The 18,281-nt window shown below is 32.8% G+C and overlaps 1 protein-coding gene across 2 annotated transcripts; it reads right to left on the reverse strand.

The window, feature by feature from the left end:
• Positions 1 to 1,260: 1,260 nt before the first annotated feature.
• Positions 1,261 to 14,572, reverse strand: LOC106116241 (uncharacterized). 2 transcript variants are annotated; one of them, XM_013310001.1, is made up of 5 exons: positions 14,152 to 14,572; positions 9,992 to 10,072; positions 4,098 to 4,293; positions 2,920 to 3,173; positions 1,318 to 1,452 (listed from the first exon to the last, which is right to left on the reverse strand). In XM_013310001.1, the coding sequence occupies exons 1-5, from the start codon at positions 14,486 to 14,488 to the stop codon at positions 1,370 to 1,372; spliced, it is 951 nt and encodes a 316-aa protein (XP_013165455.1). In that variant the 5' UTR covers positions 14,489 to 14,572; the 3' UTR covers positions 1,318 to 1,369. The 2 variants fall into 2 exon arrangements, with proteins under 2 accessions (XP_013165456.1, XP_013165455.1); XM_013310002.1 differs by lacking the exon at positions 2,920 to 3,173 and having other exon boundaries at positions 1,261 to 1,452.
• Between the last annotated feature and the right edge of the window lie 3,709 nt (positions 14,573 to 18,281).

Below are 18,281 nucleotides of genomic sequence, written 5' to 3' on the forward strand. Positions count from 1 at the left end.
GTAAAGTTGAAAACGAGATGTGGAATTGAATTTTCTTTTCAACAGTTTTATCTTTATTCCATAACTAGCTGTCGTCCGCGTAGATATATAAAAAAACTTAATATATAGATAAGTTAAAAAAAGCAGCTCTTCAAGGCATAAATTCGAAAAAATAATAATAAATAGTATCCTATGTCCGACTCCTAGCTCTAAGCTACCACCTCACCATTTTTCAGGCATATCGGTAAAGCCGTTCTTGAGTTATAAATAGTGTAACTAACACGACTTTTTTTTTATATATAAATGTAGATTATACTTCGCTACTGCCTTTCTGAAAATGTTTTTAATATTATGTTGGCGTAGGAAATTAGTGTTTTAGAGCGTATAAATTACATTACTCCATTCCTTTTTTACAAAAATATTCATTTACCAACATAGAGTATGTATTACTAACTGTCGCCCACGACTCCATCCGCGCGAAGTATAAAAAAAAACTTTATTAGTAGCCTATATGTTTTTCCACACTATGTTCTACATGTATGGAGATAACTTGTAACAAACATCCATCCAAACGTAACCGCTTATAATATTATTTAGTTTTATTAAATAAAACAAGACTAAAGGCAGGCAACGCATCTACAATTGCGAATGTCTATGGGCAGTGTTTGCCGATTTCTGCGAATTTAAGTGGCCGCTTGCTCGTTTGCTACCTTAACATAAAAAAATGAGTTTGTAATTTGCGTTCCTTTCAGCTATTACAATGAAATCGGCGTATTGTGAATTCAGTCAGTTTATTCTTACAATCGTTTGCAATAAACGATTCACTTGTGTGAATCGTGCTTCTGAAATGAGCATTTTGTAGGAAATAAAAGAATATATAATTTCATGTTTTATTTCTTTCAGTGCAGAATAAATAATCTTACAATAATAAAGCTTAAAAATAAAATAAATTAAATTATCTAAATAAATAAAGTCGACGGGCTCGCGCTACGATCTCAGATTTAAACTAAAAAGATTTATTTTTAATCATCTAAAGGGCGGAAGAGTCATACAATGCTTTAAGCTAACTTGACCGATTTAAGTTAAGAGAGTCAAGGAACTTTAAAATTAAGAATAAGGTCCAGTAACTTAAAGCACTGCGACTACTTAACAATAGCTAAATGTCAGATTACCACGTCGCACTCGTTAAACTAAAGGGACCAAGTTGACGTGGCAATCTGACATTTAGCGGTCACAAATTAAAGCCACTTGGTCCATTCCGTCCAAAGGTTACGTCCAGATGTCCAATTTTGTTATTGATTAGTTGGCATGGCCATTGTCGGCATCGGCATTGTCGGGCCGTACATTTGTGGCATTGCGTACATTGGCATCGATATCGACGCTGAATTGCTTAGCGGCGGGATTTCTGGTAAGCCGAATAGGATTCTGAAGTAGCGCGCGAGGTTCCATAAAACATAGGACGTCCCCGGTACCCTGCATAATACAATCATTATTATACAAGCGAAAATTCTCTTTGCAAAATAAACTTGCAAATCTCATCGACAATTTTCTTATTTCATCAGCAGTACAATCAGGTTTAAATACACTTTAAGGGTAAGTTTCCACTGTCGCCACACTTGTATCAAAATATCTAGGCTTTCGACTCATTCTATTTAAACAAATAGAGAACAAAATAGGTAGACTTAACTACAAGTGTGACTACAGCCAAATTTCACGTAAAGATCCGTATGCTTTGAAATAAAATAATTGTCAAGTAAATACATGAAATAATCTACAGAATATTTACAATATACCCAATTAGCTTGATTATTAGGAAACCATCACCAAATTACCGCTAAATATTAAATGCTTGAATAAATGCAATCACTACACAATCTTCAACTTTCATTATTTCCTGTCAATAATGGAACGAAATCATTGCCGTTTAAAATTTGCTAGTAATTTTAATTTTTGGTTTCTTCTTCTTATCTTTGGATTTTATTTTACTTTTACTTTTATTCTTCTTCTTTGTAAGATCTCCAAGATATTGTTCTGTAAGTACATTAGTTATATCAAACATACCAGCTATTGTATCCAAACTATGCATAACCATATTGTAAGCTATAGAATAATAATGCGGTGGTTTTTTCTTTTTCGTTGAAGATTCTATTAAATCTTTAGTAATTTCACCAGCATGTTTGAAAATAACTGACATAGGATCAATTAAGAATTCAAATAGACCACTACCAAAGATACTAATAAATCCTCTGCCAAAAGTAATAATTTTTTTATCATTTCCTAAATCTGATTGATCGTAGAATGTTGGTACTATGTTATTGTTAACATCTCTTTTCGTTCGTTTGTTCTTACGTCTTGTATGTTTCTTTTTAGATTTTTTTACTTTATTATTCGTATCATTTGCTTTTAAAGTAACATTTGTAATTTGTGGCATAATAATAGGTTTCCAATCACTTGTTTCGGTGATAAAATCATTATTTTTTTCTTCAACTGTTTCGTTTTTTCTCATAGTTTCTTTTCGATACTGTGACAAACGACTATTATTAGGTTTCGTTATGAATATATTAGGATTAACAAAATATTTCACTCTAGGATAATAATATGTTGAAGGATAATTAAATTTATATTTCTTTGTTTTTAAATAGTCAGGTAAATCTTTATTCTGCCTTAGTCTCTCTAAGTTTACTTTCAGTTCGGTGTATTTTTTCGTTCTCGGCGCCATTCTGTAATTCATTTTCCTTTGAGCTATGTGTCTCGGTTGAGGGATTAGAAATTCTTTTATATTATTCTCGTCCACGTTAGTTTCGCTGCTGGCCGTTGTCACGTCAGAATTGAGTCCGCGGAATGTTGCTGGCATCGAATAGAAGACATTTGCGAGGGGCTCGAATACGTTTCTTACGGAGCCAAGAATCGGTTCGAGAAATTTTAGTAATTTTGACTTACCATCCCATCTTTCTGAAGCGGATCTTGTCGAGTTTAGCAGTAAGGTCGGCGCTTGCTGTGACTGCTGTGCAGTGACTTCATTCTGATGTATTATCTCATGCGAATGAGACTGGGAACCCACTGCTGTGGGATTGTACATGTCTGGGGAAGCAAATTGCGTGTTGACTCCGTTTACGGAGTACCCTTGAGATGATGCGCTCGGAAAATCGATCGGATATTGCGAGTATAGATATGGATTATTTGGCAAACCGATGCTGCAATTCAAAGAAATTTTTATTGGTCAGTAACTTTATATCTGCATCAATAGTTTGTATATTTAGTCGTATGTCAAATTCACTTCTTACTCTTTGGTCACAGTTTCAGTTATATTCAGTCTATACCAGTCATGATAAAGTCATATCGGTATTATCAAAATGTTGGTGAAATTGATGTGTATCTACATATCCAAAATTTACTATTTATATTAATGATCCTTAAAGAATTTTACAGCATTACTCGATCGAATTGTCTTTCTAATTTATCAAGTCTCTTGTTCATTGCTTCTTGTCTAGATTCTAAACTATTTATCGTGGGTTTCTGAAACCAAAATCCCCGTTTGCAACATATTGCTATTTTTGTTTTGTCAAAGATAATGACAGGGATGGCAATACGTTACTGAGATTCTGGTCAGTCCAAAGGTTAATGATAAAGCATCTACATAGTCAAATGCAGTAGTGAGTCAAGAGTCAGTCAAGGATATTTGTCAAATTGTGAGTACTATCTAATCAAGTGAAGTCTAGTCTAATCTTGTGTTATATAAAACAGTTTATCTTATCTAATATTATTTAATATTGTATGTAAATTGATTTCCAAACATGTGTACAGTCAGCTGCATAAATATGTAACTATTTACAAAAGTCCTGAAACATGTATACGTCTTTGGTTTCAAAAACATATAAGCATGTCTCACCAAACGTAAGTATCCAAGTTGGAAGAATAAGTATACGTGCATACGTTTCTGTAGCTTTATAATTGTATAGATATTAATGCAGCTGTCTGTACATTCCCAAAGTCATATAAAAACTACTACAAGTTCAAACAAATCTCTACTTATAAGTTCAAATACTTGTCTATTTACTTCTATTATTTATTACTATATTCTATTTACTTCTAATACATAACTGTCAGGAAATACTCACCCATTACTGTAACTTTCATATAATTTCTTCATAGCCATGCCTATAGTAACAAGGAGAGCCAGTTTACTTGCGAAGAACGCTTTCATAGTAATAGCAGTAACCAGAGCCATAGCAAATATGATAGCACCAGTTGACTTCATGCCGAATAGAAGTGGGATGACTGCTTGAAGGACCTTCTTCTTTGGTCGTTTTCTCTCTGGAAATAAAAGAAAAGTTATAGTGTTTTAGGTTGGTAATAAGATCATTTTCTGGGGAGACAATTTTTGCTGTTTAAAGATTGGTAGAATAGAGCTATATATCATGGTTTTTTCTAATATTATTTCTGTTATATATTCTATTTGTTAACATATTGTAATGTTATTTACTGCTGGTTTCTGAGTTTCTGGTTTCTGAGAGTCTGAGTTGGCTTCTGGGTTTTTGAAATTTCTGTTTAAAAATATTGTTACCTCTGTTTTGGTAAATTTGATAGGTATGACCATATGTTTTATACAGAGGTTTTGGTCTCATAAACCCACGGTTAATTTAGTTTTTATAGTAGAACGTAGCAAATAAGTAAGCAATTAATAATTTCGATACACAAATAACTTTTAAATGAAATCTTAGTATATTTTCAGTGATAAAAAAGCTTTTTAGTGAGTTAAGGAGGGTTTTATATATTATTATAAAATTTCCTTTATATAAGAGAATATCAAACATGTTTAACATCCACAATCTTGTATGAAATTGGGGGTGTAATAAGATTAGAATTCGAAACGCATACCCCTCGTTAGAACTGAGAACAAAGGTGAGGGTGGCTATTAAACAAGTTACACACGTTAGGTTTCGAATTACGGTTTTATCGGTTTAAAATCTAAACAAAAGCTATCGAGAAAGTGATGAAACTTTTTTTTTGAAAACAAGTGAAGGTGCCATCTGAAGTGAGCCTTAAATACGTTATTCTTTATCAGATAACTGTTCAGTTGTGGAGTTTGGACCTCGGTTATGCCTATCGGTTTAACATGCTAGGTTAAAATTATATAAAACCTAACGTGTGTTGCTTACTTAACGTGTATATTCCGGGAAACAAGCGTGGCATTATAATATATGAGAATTATTATAGCAAAGATAAAAAATACGCTTTGAAGAAAACGTTAAAAGCTCCTAAAATAGCGTTTATCGTTTACTGTATTTGAAATAAACGGTAAACTACATTAGAAGATTTATGTAAAATAAAATTTTTAAACATTTATGAATTTTGCATTATAAGCGACTAGAAATCTTTCTAGATATCTAAGATATCTATCTTTGAGAGCAAATATTGATCGGGCAACAGCTAGTTGCAACCAGTATCGGTGACTCAGGCAACGAGTATCGGTGATTCAGGGGTCAAGCCCTTGACTTGCAATCTGCAGGTCCTGGGTTCGAATTCAGCCATGTACCAATGTGTTTTTCGATTTTCGATTTACATATGTACATTTATCCGACGTTCTTACGGTGAAGGGAAACATCGTGATGAAACCTGCACATATCTGCGAATAAATTCAAAAATATGTGTGAAGTCAACCAAGCCGCTATGTGACTATATTACATAAAAAACTAATAACATTTCTATGAGTAGGATCCATTGAAATCATTGTCTTAATTAATTTTAACTATCTCAAATATTTTCACTGTTTTCTAGTTTAATTACAAGATAGTTAGTAACGGTCGACATAACTTCTATGTCAAATCCGTTTACAACCGGATCTGGGAAAGTGAAGCTTGTTTATCTGAGTGTGGAATTAAATAGTAACTAATTGATAAGTTGATATATCTCGCAGTATATTAGTATAATAGATTTACTATCGTCCTGCGATCGAACGATTCAGAGACATTCTTTGAAAAATAACTTGTTTCAGTAAATTTAATTGTTCTTTATTATGTACAGTCGAATCGGGATAAGCGAGAAATCTCTATCTTACTTATATATAATATAATTATATTATAAATGCGAATGCCTGGATGGATGGATGTTTGTTTGAAGGTATCTCGAGAACGGCTGTATGGATCTCGCTGAAATTTAGCACAGTTGTAGAACTTAGTCTGCAAGAACACATAAGCTAATTATGTTTTTTTTAATACCGCGCGGATAGAGTCGCGGACGACAGCTAGTGAGCCATATAAATATCGTGGACCCATCTAGTTTATTTAACTTTATTTTATTTAAAATTATCTCTACTAAAAGTCATTAAATTAAATTATATAAATGTTTTTAGTTTTATATTTGTTTTGACACAAATCATAAAACTATAAACGCGTAAGCACTTTGTTTACATTAAAACCTAATAATTTACGACTCATTGAATCTATTTCGTTAACGCTTTTGTTTTCAAGTGCCAGCTACTAACTTGTTAATTTGTATTCATTGAGATTTACGATCGAAAGAAAGTATTTGCTAACTAGCTGTTGCCCGCGACTCTATCCGCGAGGGATTAAAACATAAATAGTCGATTCTTCAAAATTCATCTCGAAAATTTCATTAAAATCAGTAAAGCTGAGGAGTATGGTAACAAACATTGTGACATGAGAATTTTATATATATGTAAGGGGTAGAGGGCTGAGATAAGGCCATAAATCTATTTGTCTATAGCTCCACTTTTGTTTCCTTTGTCAAAAAATGAATTTATTGATATATTAGATAAAGATGATAAAATTTATTGGCTTTTCAATTTATCATGATAAATTTACGATTTTGTTCAGTTACATTTTTTGGGTACGAAAAACATTCAATTTCAAGTACAGTCAGCTGCATAAATATGTGTACATTTACAAGTCTAGTAACTTGTATAGGCCGTCTTCATCAAGACCATGTAATTATTGACGGAAGCAATCAGACATATTCTTGCAAGCATATTTTTAAAACCAAAAAAACCGTCCGAGCGGAATTAAAAAAATAAAAGCTTATATTTAGATTTAGATTTAGACAATGTTATTAATTCATGCCAAATTTCATCGAGATCTGTTGAGCCATTCTGGAGATGCCTTCTAATAAATATCCATCCATCCGAACTTTCGCATTTATAATAGTATTAAGATTTATGCAGCTGACTGTACAAAAGTATAACACTATAGTATTCATATTGCAACTCTGTTATGTATCAAATATATTCCATTGTACTAGGAAATACTATCATAAAATTATATCGCAAATCAAGATAGTAAGCAATGTATGGAGTATTTGAACATTCTATAACAATAGTAGATAAGATATGGTAACTATTTTATGACTGGTTGTAAGTGGTCGTACATTTTACGACATTTCGTGTTTACTCGTATTTGTTACATCGATTCTCTTTTTACGACGAATTACTGAGAATATATGAATAGATATATAGTGGAAATAAATGTAGTAAATGTTATAAAAAGAAGAGGTTATGTATTATAGCATTTAATTTGAATATAATCGCGAATATTATTGGTAACATATTTTTAAATCTTAACAAATACACCTTTTGTTGTCTTTTTTATACTACTTTTGAGTTACAATTTATAAGGAATATTCTTATCACCCGCAACTCCATCCGTTTGGAATAAAAATTAAACTTAATTAGTAGCCTATGTGTTCTTCCAGAATATGTTCTACATGTATGGGAAATTTCAGCGAGATCCGTTCAGCCGTTCTAGAGATACCTTCTAATAAATATCCATCCAACTAAACATTCTCTTTGATAATGTAGTATAACAGAAATTATTCTATTTCATGTTGTCATCATCATCAGCTCACTGTACGTCCCAACCGAGGGGCTCGGAGCCTACCCTAAGTTAAGGGTGATTAGGCCATTGTCAACCACGCTACCCAAATGCGGGTTGGTTGAGTTCACACACATCTTTGAACTTCTTCTCAGATATGTGCAGGTTGCATCGGGATGTTTTCCTTCACCGTAAGATAAATGTACATATGTAAATCGGAAATCGAAAAACACATTGGTACATGACGAGATTCGAAGCCAGGACCTGCAGATTGCAAGTCAATTGCTTAACCCCTGAGCCACCGACGCTCTATTTCTTTAATTAATATTTTGTTCAAATACTTTGGCATTTGATAGTTGTACGCATTTCTGTATACGAATTCATCCACATTTGTTATAAAACCTATTGATACATTTCAAGTAGACAACAGAATTCTTCTCAATCCGTGATAAAATGTAAATACCTTAGAGCAAAGACAAGAAAGTGAACGGATCATTCGTGTAAATATTTGTGTTACACGCACGCGAACTTAGAGATCGCTACTGAGAACCGCAAGGTGAAAATACATAAATTATTCGCAACTTGAAAGGAATCCAATGTATTCCAAATTGTTTCTAATTCTGTACGCCAATGTCTACTGTTAGAAAAAAATCAGTTACGCCTCTACATTCTTTCGAAAAAAAGGTTATTTATTATTTAAAATTATGTTGCTGATCGATTGTGAATTTCGGTAATTTATAATCGGACTAGATGTCAAGATAATGATGTAAAAGATTAAATTTTATTTAATGTGTCTGTTCTCCAAACCTGCCCATGGTTCGGTCAGACGCTCAGCTAACTAAAGTATAAAAAATAGCCTAGAATACTCCTTTATAAGTTTGTAATAGATTAAATAATTTGGAAGATAAATTCAATAGTTTCATTGTTGATTCGGAATAAGAAATCGAGACATCTCTTTGTAGCAAAAATAACAACTTATTCGATTTTAAATAAACATCACTAACATTTGAAATACATGAGGAATCTTGCAAAGAGAAAAGGAATAACCTTGGGTGTTTCCTGCGAGAAACACAAATAGAAAAACATATTGCCATCACTTTCATTCTCTCTGAAATAATAGAGATAGAAGTATGTTTTGTACTATTATTTCGTTTGGAAACTCACGTAAAATATTTATACAGCCACAAAAGAAGCGCGTGACCTCATTTTACATTTGTTTTAAAAGAAAATTTCACCAAAACACACGTGTATAATCTTCCTTCTTACTAATATTATAAATGCGAATGTTTGTTTGAATGTATCACTAGAACGGATCTATATATCTCGCTGAAATTTGGCACAGATGTAGAACATAGCCTGGCAGTATACGTAGGCTAATCTAAAATTTAATTTAGATTTTTTTAATATCTCGCGAATGGAGTCTCGGGCCATAACTATTGTGCCTATAATTTAATGGGTTGCGTATATTTAAAATCTTAGCTTGTAAACGTTCTTGCCATTTTATTTTAGTACGAACATGAAAATATCTACTGGTAATTAAAAAACTGTAAAAAAGTACAATGTTTGTTTCACATTACTAACAAGTTCGTTTATCAACAACCTCCCAACATAATAAATGTAATTTATTTCATATTAATATTTCCACTAATTAATTAATTTCCATTACCTTTAGCACACAATAATGCACCAGTGGAGCAATAACGTTTGTGGTAAACAACGACCTCTATCGTCTATTTTAAAACATCATCAGAACGTTTTGTGGTAAGATTTCTAGGAACGAAGGATAGTATTCGCGTGAATATTGTAATACTAAATTATTATTATAATATTTTTAAGTCTTAATATATTTGCATGTCACAAATAATACTTTGAACTTTTTGAATGTATACTCGTAGCTTTTCTTACTGTACGCAAAACTAACTCAATATATAGGGTTAAATTTTGGGTGTATGTGTGTTTGTATGTAGGTATCATATGTCATATCTTTTGTGACCTAATTTTGTCGCGTGAGGGTTTTATTAGATTCAATCTATCCCTAAATTTCATACAATTTAATTACCAAATAGTGTAACTTTAAATATAACTCGTAGTCTATTTTTTTGCTATACGTATTCAAGGAGTTTTTATGTTGCGGTGAATATTAAAAATATGGATATTTATAATTTGTCTAAGTTTAATTTACTCACTAATACGACTCTTTGGTAATTTGTCTTCTAATTCGTCTTCTGCTTTAACAGCTGTCTTCTTTGGGATGGTCTCTGGTTCATCTGAAAAAATAAAGTTAAATTTAACTGCATCTTTAACTTAAGCTAAATTTATGTCAGTTTCTACTATGACATAACTAATCTTATTTCTTACTATAATATCTTACTTCTTACTAATATCATAAATGCGAATGTTAGGATGGATGGATGTTGGTTTGTACCTTTAAAGTATCTCAAGAACGGCTAAATGGACCTTTCTAATATTTAGTAAAGTTGTAGAACATAGTCTGGAAGAACTAACTAAACTTAAGTAATCAAGTTTTTTAAGGCCGCAGACGGAGTAGTTGGGCGACAGCTAGTACTAGATATAAAATTAAAACTTAAGTACTTATTACGGTGAAGGAAAACATCGTGATGCAACCTGCACATATCTGAGAAGAAATTCAAAGATATGTGTGAAGTCAACCAACCCGCACTTGGGCAGCGTGGTTGACTATGGCCTAATCACCCTTAACTTAGGGTAGGCTCCGAGCCCCTCGGTGGGGACGTATAGTGAGATGATGATGACTTATTTACTTTTAGAATATTATCGTTAAATGTATTCCGTTTATTCAGAACAATATTAATTATTTAATATTTCTAAATTAAAAATAATTTTGAAATAGAATACGGAAATAATTAAATGAAATGAACATTGTGATATCGGATATTAATTATACGAACATAAACCACGGTTCCGTCGCAAATATATTAGATTGATATTGCGTTCAGAAATCTGGAATGTTCTATTGTAACTAAATTTAATTACTACATTTCCTAAATATTATATTACTTGTATTCATATTATTCTATTTATCATTTTATTATAATGGGTATAGCAGAAATATTTGTGATAAATACTATCGTATCGTTATCAATAAAATTTGTACTGAATTCGTAACGCAATTTTAGTCAATAGATGGCGTTGTACTACAATTTATCTACAAACATGGCGGCCATTACGTTATCGTTTTTTTTTCATTTATTTTGTGGAAATCGTGAGTAAAGTGGAATGATATAGTAAATTATAGATATACCAAAATTACGGGTTTAAGCGATAAGTATACATTTTATCTATGGTTGAAAATATAATTCACGCAATGGGAAGAACTGAAAGTTCTAAGTAGTTGGCGCCAGCGTCAAAAGTCCGCTGTTATCTGCCAAAATTGTTATCCGTCATTCTCGCTATTTAACAAATGTATTTCATATTGACTTTGCTGCAATCAAGAAAGAGCATTCTTAGCTTGAAAAAATAAACATTTTTTGTTATAAATAATTTACGACACATTACTTATTTCTGATGTTTGCGTGAATTTTTTTATGTAGAAGTCATTGCTAACTACAGTCCATAGAGAACTTTATATTTTGTATAAAAAAGTATTTTTTTTTCTGTGTTTATTGCTTCTGTCACTCTTGATCGTGCTGACATCTACAGTGAGAAAAAGGTAACTTTTCTCCCTGTAGCAACATAGACTTTATCTGAAACTTACTTCATACGTATACCTACCAAAGTCGTATCGTAAATTTTATGATGTCATAAATTTTATAGTCGATGTTTTACATTAAAGGTAGCCGTATGTTATCAGTCGCGGAAGGGTTGGAACGTAATGCTTTTATCGTGCAAGTTTATGAGACAACGGGAGTGAAATACGAACGCATAAAAAACTTATCCCATTGGTTTAACAATGTGAAGCTGAACAACGTGGAAAGCAAATACTCTTAAAATTGTCCACAACAGTATTGTAAAGTTTTCTTGATTGTTATGTGTACTTATTTGCTGTAGCAAAAGGTGGCAAATGTAAAATAGGTCGCCTGATTACGCCGATAAAACGAAGTGACCACTACTCATTAGATTTAAAAAAATATCTCCTTGCAATCTTTGCCAAATCCCCTTTATCCTTCTTATATTTTTCTTATAAGGTAAAGATGGATTGTGGCAGAAGATTTAAGAGAGGAGTGGATGCATATTTTGAGGAAATATGTTCTCATTGTGAGTTCTTATTTTCAAGGAGGAGTCGTCTATCGCAAGGCATCTGCAAATATGAATGTCTCAGAACATCGGTCACTTTGCTATTTTGCGAACATCTAGTGCTTGCTCCTGTACTATAAAAAAATGTGGTAAGGGGAAGGCACCTAAGAATTAGTTCCAGCATACGATTAAGTCCCATGGAAATTCCCCATAAACCATATTTGAATCTTTTCCTAAGTAACATGTAAATTTTATTTCACGATCTCAAAGTGTTTAATCATAGTAAGAATCCTTTGTCTTAGGAAAATTGCTTATAGAACTTAAGTTTCTACTCACATAATGTAAATAACACAAAGTTTTATAGATACTTCGTCTCGAGTACCTGAAGTGACTATATTACTTGATATAAAGTTTACGAGATATAAACAATGAAACGTACCAATAGATAGTTTTGAAATATACAGAACAATACAATAAATGTACGGAGAATCGTAATGGTCACTAAGATAAGCCTTTTGAAAGATTGGAAATTCAGTGATTTCACGCTCTACATTCTGTTCTTATAGTAAATCATCATCATCAGCTCACTATACGTGCCCACCGAGGGGCTCGGAGCCTACCCTAAGTTAAGGGTGATTAGGCCATAGTCAACCACGCTGGCCGTGTGCGGGTTGGTTGACTTCACACATATCTTTGAATTACTTCTCAGATATGTGCAGGTTGCATCACGATGTTTTCCTTCACCGTAAGAACTGCGGATAAATGTACATATGTAAATCGGAAATCGAAAAACACATTGGTACATGGCGGAATTCGAACCCAGGACCTGCAGATTGTAAGTCAAGTGCTTGACCACTGACCCACCGACACTCTTATAGTAAATACACACAGTAAACTAAGTAACTTTCTGAGAGTGGTTAGTTATTTAATAATTCTTTTGAGTTTTTTTTAATTAAGAAATCATGTTTTAAATCATTATTTGAATTTATTTTAGTGTGATTTGAATAAGTACGCTTTTTTGTTGTTTTTTTTTAAATAATCAATAACTAAATAGTTGTGAATTAGTACTAATTAAGACGTATCCGGTCTTATTGTATCTCTTACATGCAAAAAATCACCGTCACAATGTCTAATTTTTATGGACTACTTATTTCAAATCGCGTGGTGGAATCGTGCGGCCGAAGAAATCTGTCTGAATAATTCATATCAATGATCTAAATAGATCTTATTTGTACTAGATAACTACTGTATTTGAATAATTACCGATACGTTTTTTTTAAAACGCTTTTAAGTGACGTTAAACACGAATCTGTATGCTACGTTATTTTTATAAGAAAACGCCATCTATCGAGTGATGTGCAAACTAGGTGTACAAAAGAATAACACTTATAGATTATTTTACTATAGATGCGCAGGCTCGTTAGCTCAGCGGTCAGAGCACCCGTTTATTTAACAGTGGTGGTCGGGGGTTCAATTCCCTCACGAGCTGATACTTTTTTTTCAATTTTTAAACTTTTTTTATTTATTTTTTAATATGGTCTTTCTTGTTACCTTTGAGATGATAGGTCTAGGGAATAGATTACATTTTTGTATATAAGAAGCTATAAGGAATTACCGTTGTCATTTCCTCATCCAAAACAGATGTACAAAAGCTTTTTTTGTCTCTTTTTAATTATAGAGAATGAAAGGAATGTAAATATTAAATTATTCAAAATTTCGTGAGACATTATACTAAACTAAGTGAGCGACGGTCCGCGAAATAATACCAGTACCACTCATCCTGATGAAGGGCCCCCGATGGGCTCGAAACTAGTCGGTGGCGACACCGGACGAATATACGTGAGTGTTTAGCCGTGTTTATATATCAGGAATGTAAATATGTTTACATGCAGTGGAAACTTACTTTTACATAAATAGAATTTGATCATAATATACTATAATTTAGTTTTTAACTACATTGTTATATATTATTATAGTTTAATACTTGTGATACTTGTTTGTTTGCTCATTATAGATATAATATTGTTATAAGTGAAGACTTGTCATTGGCTCTCAGTTGTCTAGTCTATAGTTAATAAGATTATCATAGCTGTAAGTTTTCCATATAAATAAATAATTAGGTACAGAAACTTACCTTTACTGGATCTATTCTCGAACACTTCTAAATCCATGGAATCGTCCTTGTCTTCTGGATTTGATAACCTGAAGGTAAAGTCATTCCAATCGAAGCTAATAGCATGGCTTGTCAACAACCTTGTCAATGGCCCTTTATACGACCTTGATTCTCTCGTCCTTATCGGTTCTATAGTTATCAAATCGAATAACCTTACTGTTTTATGTTGTTTTATACTCGTGTACAATTGCCTACCCAAATGATTTAAACATGTTGCGTTGTCTGCGCAACTCAATTCGACCACCTCAGAGTTAACTTGACTGATCAATAGAACAGCGATTATATAAATTCCAGTCATTTTGACACACTGTATTATCACCAAACACAATGTCACTTATCGTCACCAATCCATTTGTAGGTCACGTAATTACGTACCACCTACATCGGTGGTTCATTCGTCAATGAGACTCTGTTTGGTCCGTTGATGATTTTTATCCTACGTCACGCTGCAATGCTTTTAGCGGATCGTGTGTGCATTATTTTTTTTCGCCTCGTGTGCATGTGTTCCTATTTATTTAACTATACCACTTTTCTTTCCAATATTCATCGATTTATTTGAAAATATTACATACGTTATATACATAGAGTATATTATTGCTAATTCGTTACAAATATTGGTGTTGAAAAAAATGATACGCGTTACGCACTTTACGGTTTCGATTAAAAAGTTTGGTGAAATGATATTTTACTTTCAAAAGTACAGATAGCATACAAAGATTAGGATTACGTTTAATTAATCTTACTAATATTATAAATGCGAATGTTTAAATAGATGGATGGATGTTTGTTTGAAGGTATGTCGGGAACGGCTGTATGGACCTGGCTTAATTTTATATATGTAGTTGTAGAACCTAGTCTGCCTTTTTTACACCGCGGACGGAGTCGCGGGCGGCGGCTAGTCAAAAGTATAATTAATTTAAGCTTGTAGTAATTATTTCAAGAACATTTTCTTTACAGCTTCGGATTTATGTGGGTACAAGCCAAGGCCCATGCCCCGGGCGGCTACTTCAGTGGGCGGAAAAAATCGCAGTTTACAGATCGAAACTGTTCTTTGATTAACCTAACTTAAAAAGATAAAAGTAAAATAAGTGGGCCAGGAAAGGCATTTTTAAGTTTTTGAACACAACAGTCCCGGATCTACATGGGGACAAGGCAGAGCCCATGCCTCGAGCATCAAGTTTAGTGGGAAGAAAAATTCGCAACAAACCAATAAAGGTTTTTCTTGCTAACGCTACAATCGTAATATAACCAAAGTACAAGCTGAATCAGATTTTAATTCATAAACACGCCATCGTTTAATGGACATTATTTTGCTTCGACTGTGTTTGTAATACGCCGGACATTGGATGCCTAGACGCGATTGCTTTGAACTGAGTTCATTGATACGTTCTCGATTTGTGACGTGTTTCGATTTTATTTAATAGTATTCTTGTATAATTTACATACATATTATCTATCAATTATAAAAATCTTACTAATATTATAAATGCAAATGCTTGGATTTATGGATGGATGGACGGATGTTTGATAGAAGGTATCTCCAGAACGGCTGCAGGGATCTCGCTGAAATTTCTCATCGTTGTAGAACATATAGAGACGTAGTCGCCTCATTTCATTTATAAATATAAAACCAAGCAAATAAATCAACTTATATCCAAAAAGGGAAGGACAGACTTTTAATTGACGAGATTCTAGTCTACGCAGATATGTATGTTGGTTTGTTTCCTCAAATATGTGAAAATTTTATTTGCCAAAGAATGTTAACCTATTTATATTAAAGCATATTTGGAGCTGAATTTGTAAGTTTACCGCTGACTTTAAGCACTTTAAAAAATAGTAGACAGAAGTTGGATTGTAGATGAGTGATGGTAAAAAAACAAGCGTAAAAGTAGGTTTGAGGGAAAAAGGGGATAAAATACGACATTGGCCAAAATAGTATTATATTAAATTATTTAAATGTCAATTATAAATTTCTTTATACGTCGTATTTTATAACAAATAGACAGTAATGTCTCAATTATCGAATGAAATGAACGTGTAAATAAATAAATTAGGAAGCAAACGATAAAAGGAAAGAAGGAACAAAGCAATACACGCGCAAATACTCGATAAACTGATTTCCTAGAGCAAGAACTTTGCATCGCAGACACGACAAGTTGATTTGACGATGCTATTCTGTTTTTTATGCATATAAGTAGAATTAACAGTCGTGTATGTTACTGTTCTTTCAAACTATGTTCTACATGTACGTTAAATTTCATCGAGATTCAACCGTTCTGATACTTTCAAACATATATCCAAAAATTCTACTACTAATCCACTGGAGCAGCGACCCAAAGTGGGTCTTGGCCTTCGACACAAGAGATCGCTAAAGTCGCCTTCATATTATTAGTACGAGAGTTTCTGTCCGGATCATAGAAAGGTTATTTGCGTTTAATGTTTAATAGTCATCTAAATTTAAGGCAATCAAAAGATGCTATACTTAGAGTAGGTTCCGAGGCCCTTAATGGCGACGTATAGTGAGCTGATGATAATTGCAATGAATGAACGTAAAAAACTTATCTCAGTCAAAGTAGCCCCATTATCGAGGATGATTTTGTCACAATATAAGGAAAATCAACTTAGGCATTCGACATAAAATAAAAAACAAAACAAGATTGTTTAATCTTAAAAAGGTCTAGTGGGACTATATGTCTTAATTTAACTTGTAATCTTTAGGTTAGTAATTCTATTTCGTTGTCTACTCTTTGACAGAAATATTAGCATTAGTTTCTTCTGTCTCCGGCGCACGGTGGCGTTACGGTTGACAAGGCCCAATCGCATTCGTGCGGACATAATTGGCCCGATTCTACTCAGACGGAGACTTTTCCGGACACGGAACACATTTGAAGTATATTTACATATATCGTGAAGTTAAATAGATACAGTAAATCTTTTCCTTTGCATGTAAACGTAAAAAGAATTCTTTTATCCAGAGTTTATTTTTATTTTAGACCATTTTATATTACCCCTTTTTTGCCAACTGCTGCTTTAAGCTTGGTAGAACATCCCTTTAAGCTTTAGTTATGGAGTAACTAGCTATTGACAGCGACTCCGTTCGCGTGTCATAAAAAAAAAAACTTAATTACTAGTCTATGTAGTCTTCCAGACTATGTTCTACATCTGTGTTAAATTTCAGCGAGATTCTTTGGGATATTCCGCAGCTCTTATAAACATCTATACATCTAAACATTTCCATTTATATCATTTGTAAAATTAATATTAAAGGGCCATTGCCACTACAAAGGGTAAACTGTAATTAATCTTGATTATATACAAAGCAACCACATATGTTTGATTTAATATTTCATAATGTACCTCTGTAACATCTTACATTCCCAATAATCTGTGAATATTAATTTCTATGACGAATGTGTCGCGCCCAATGCTATATACCCCTTCTGTTATATTTGAGACTTGATGACGTCACAATTTACACAGATATTTTTATATACATGAAAAATAATCTGGAAGTAAAGAACATTATTTCCTCCTTAGTTCGTAAATTTCACCAATATGTAAGTACTAGTTCTCGCCCGCGACTCTGTTCGTTCGGTATTAAAATATATCTTAATAAGTAACCTATTTTCTACATCTATGCCAACCAGCGATATCCATGCAGCCGTTCTGGATATAACAAACCATCCATCTAAACATTCGCATTTATAACATCAATAAGACATATAATTACAATGAAAAATTATTTGTCAGTTTTTATCGTCTTAAAAAAATATACAAAATAAATTTACGAAAGTCCCACTCACTATCTGTGAAAACGACATATATTAAAACACATTCTTGTGCTAGCCGTCGTACGCGACTCCGTCCGCGAGGTATTAAAAACAAAAGTAGCCTACGCGTTCTACGCTGTTTATCCATTCATCCAAACTTTCGCATATATTTTAGTAAGATAAGTCAGTCGAATCTTACAGTTAACTTCAAAATTTACTTCAATAAATAACCTTAATTGAATAATAAATACATATATAAATTTAATACATCACCAAAAAAAATCAACATTCCACCATCATCATCAGGAAGGTACCAACATA

This window comes from Papilio xuthus, unplaced genomic scaffold, assembly GCF_000836235.2.
Source record: "Papilio xuthus unplaced genomic scaffold, Pxut_1.1 DF827756.1, whole genome shotgun sequence".
Taxonomy (NCBI): domain Eukaryota; kingdom Metazoa; phylum Arthropoda; class Insecta; order Lepidoptera; family Papilionidae; genus Papilio; species Papilio xuthus.

What these genes read in the sequence shown, in the direction of transcription:
- LOC106116241 (XM_013310001.1), bottom strand. Translation starts at nt 14,488, where the DNA reads ATGACTGGAATTTATATAATCGCTGTTCTATTGATCAGTCAAGTTAAC. An exon ending in ATTACCAAAGAGTCGTATTA is followed by an intron (nt 4,294 to 9,991) that starts GTGAGTAAATTA and finishes TTTTATTTCCAG; the next exon opens with AGAGAAAACGACCAAAGAAG. An exon ending in CGCTTCAGAAAGATGGGATG is followed by an intron (nt 1,453 to 2,919) that starts GTAAGTCAAAAT and finishes TGTATTATGCAG; the next exon opens with GGTACCGGGGACGTCCTATG.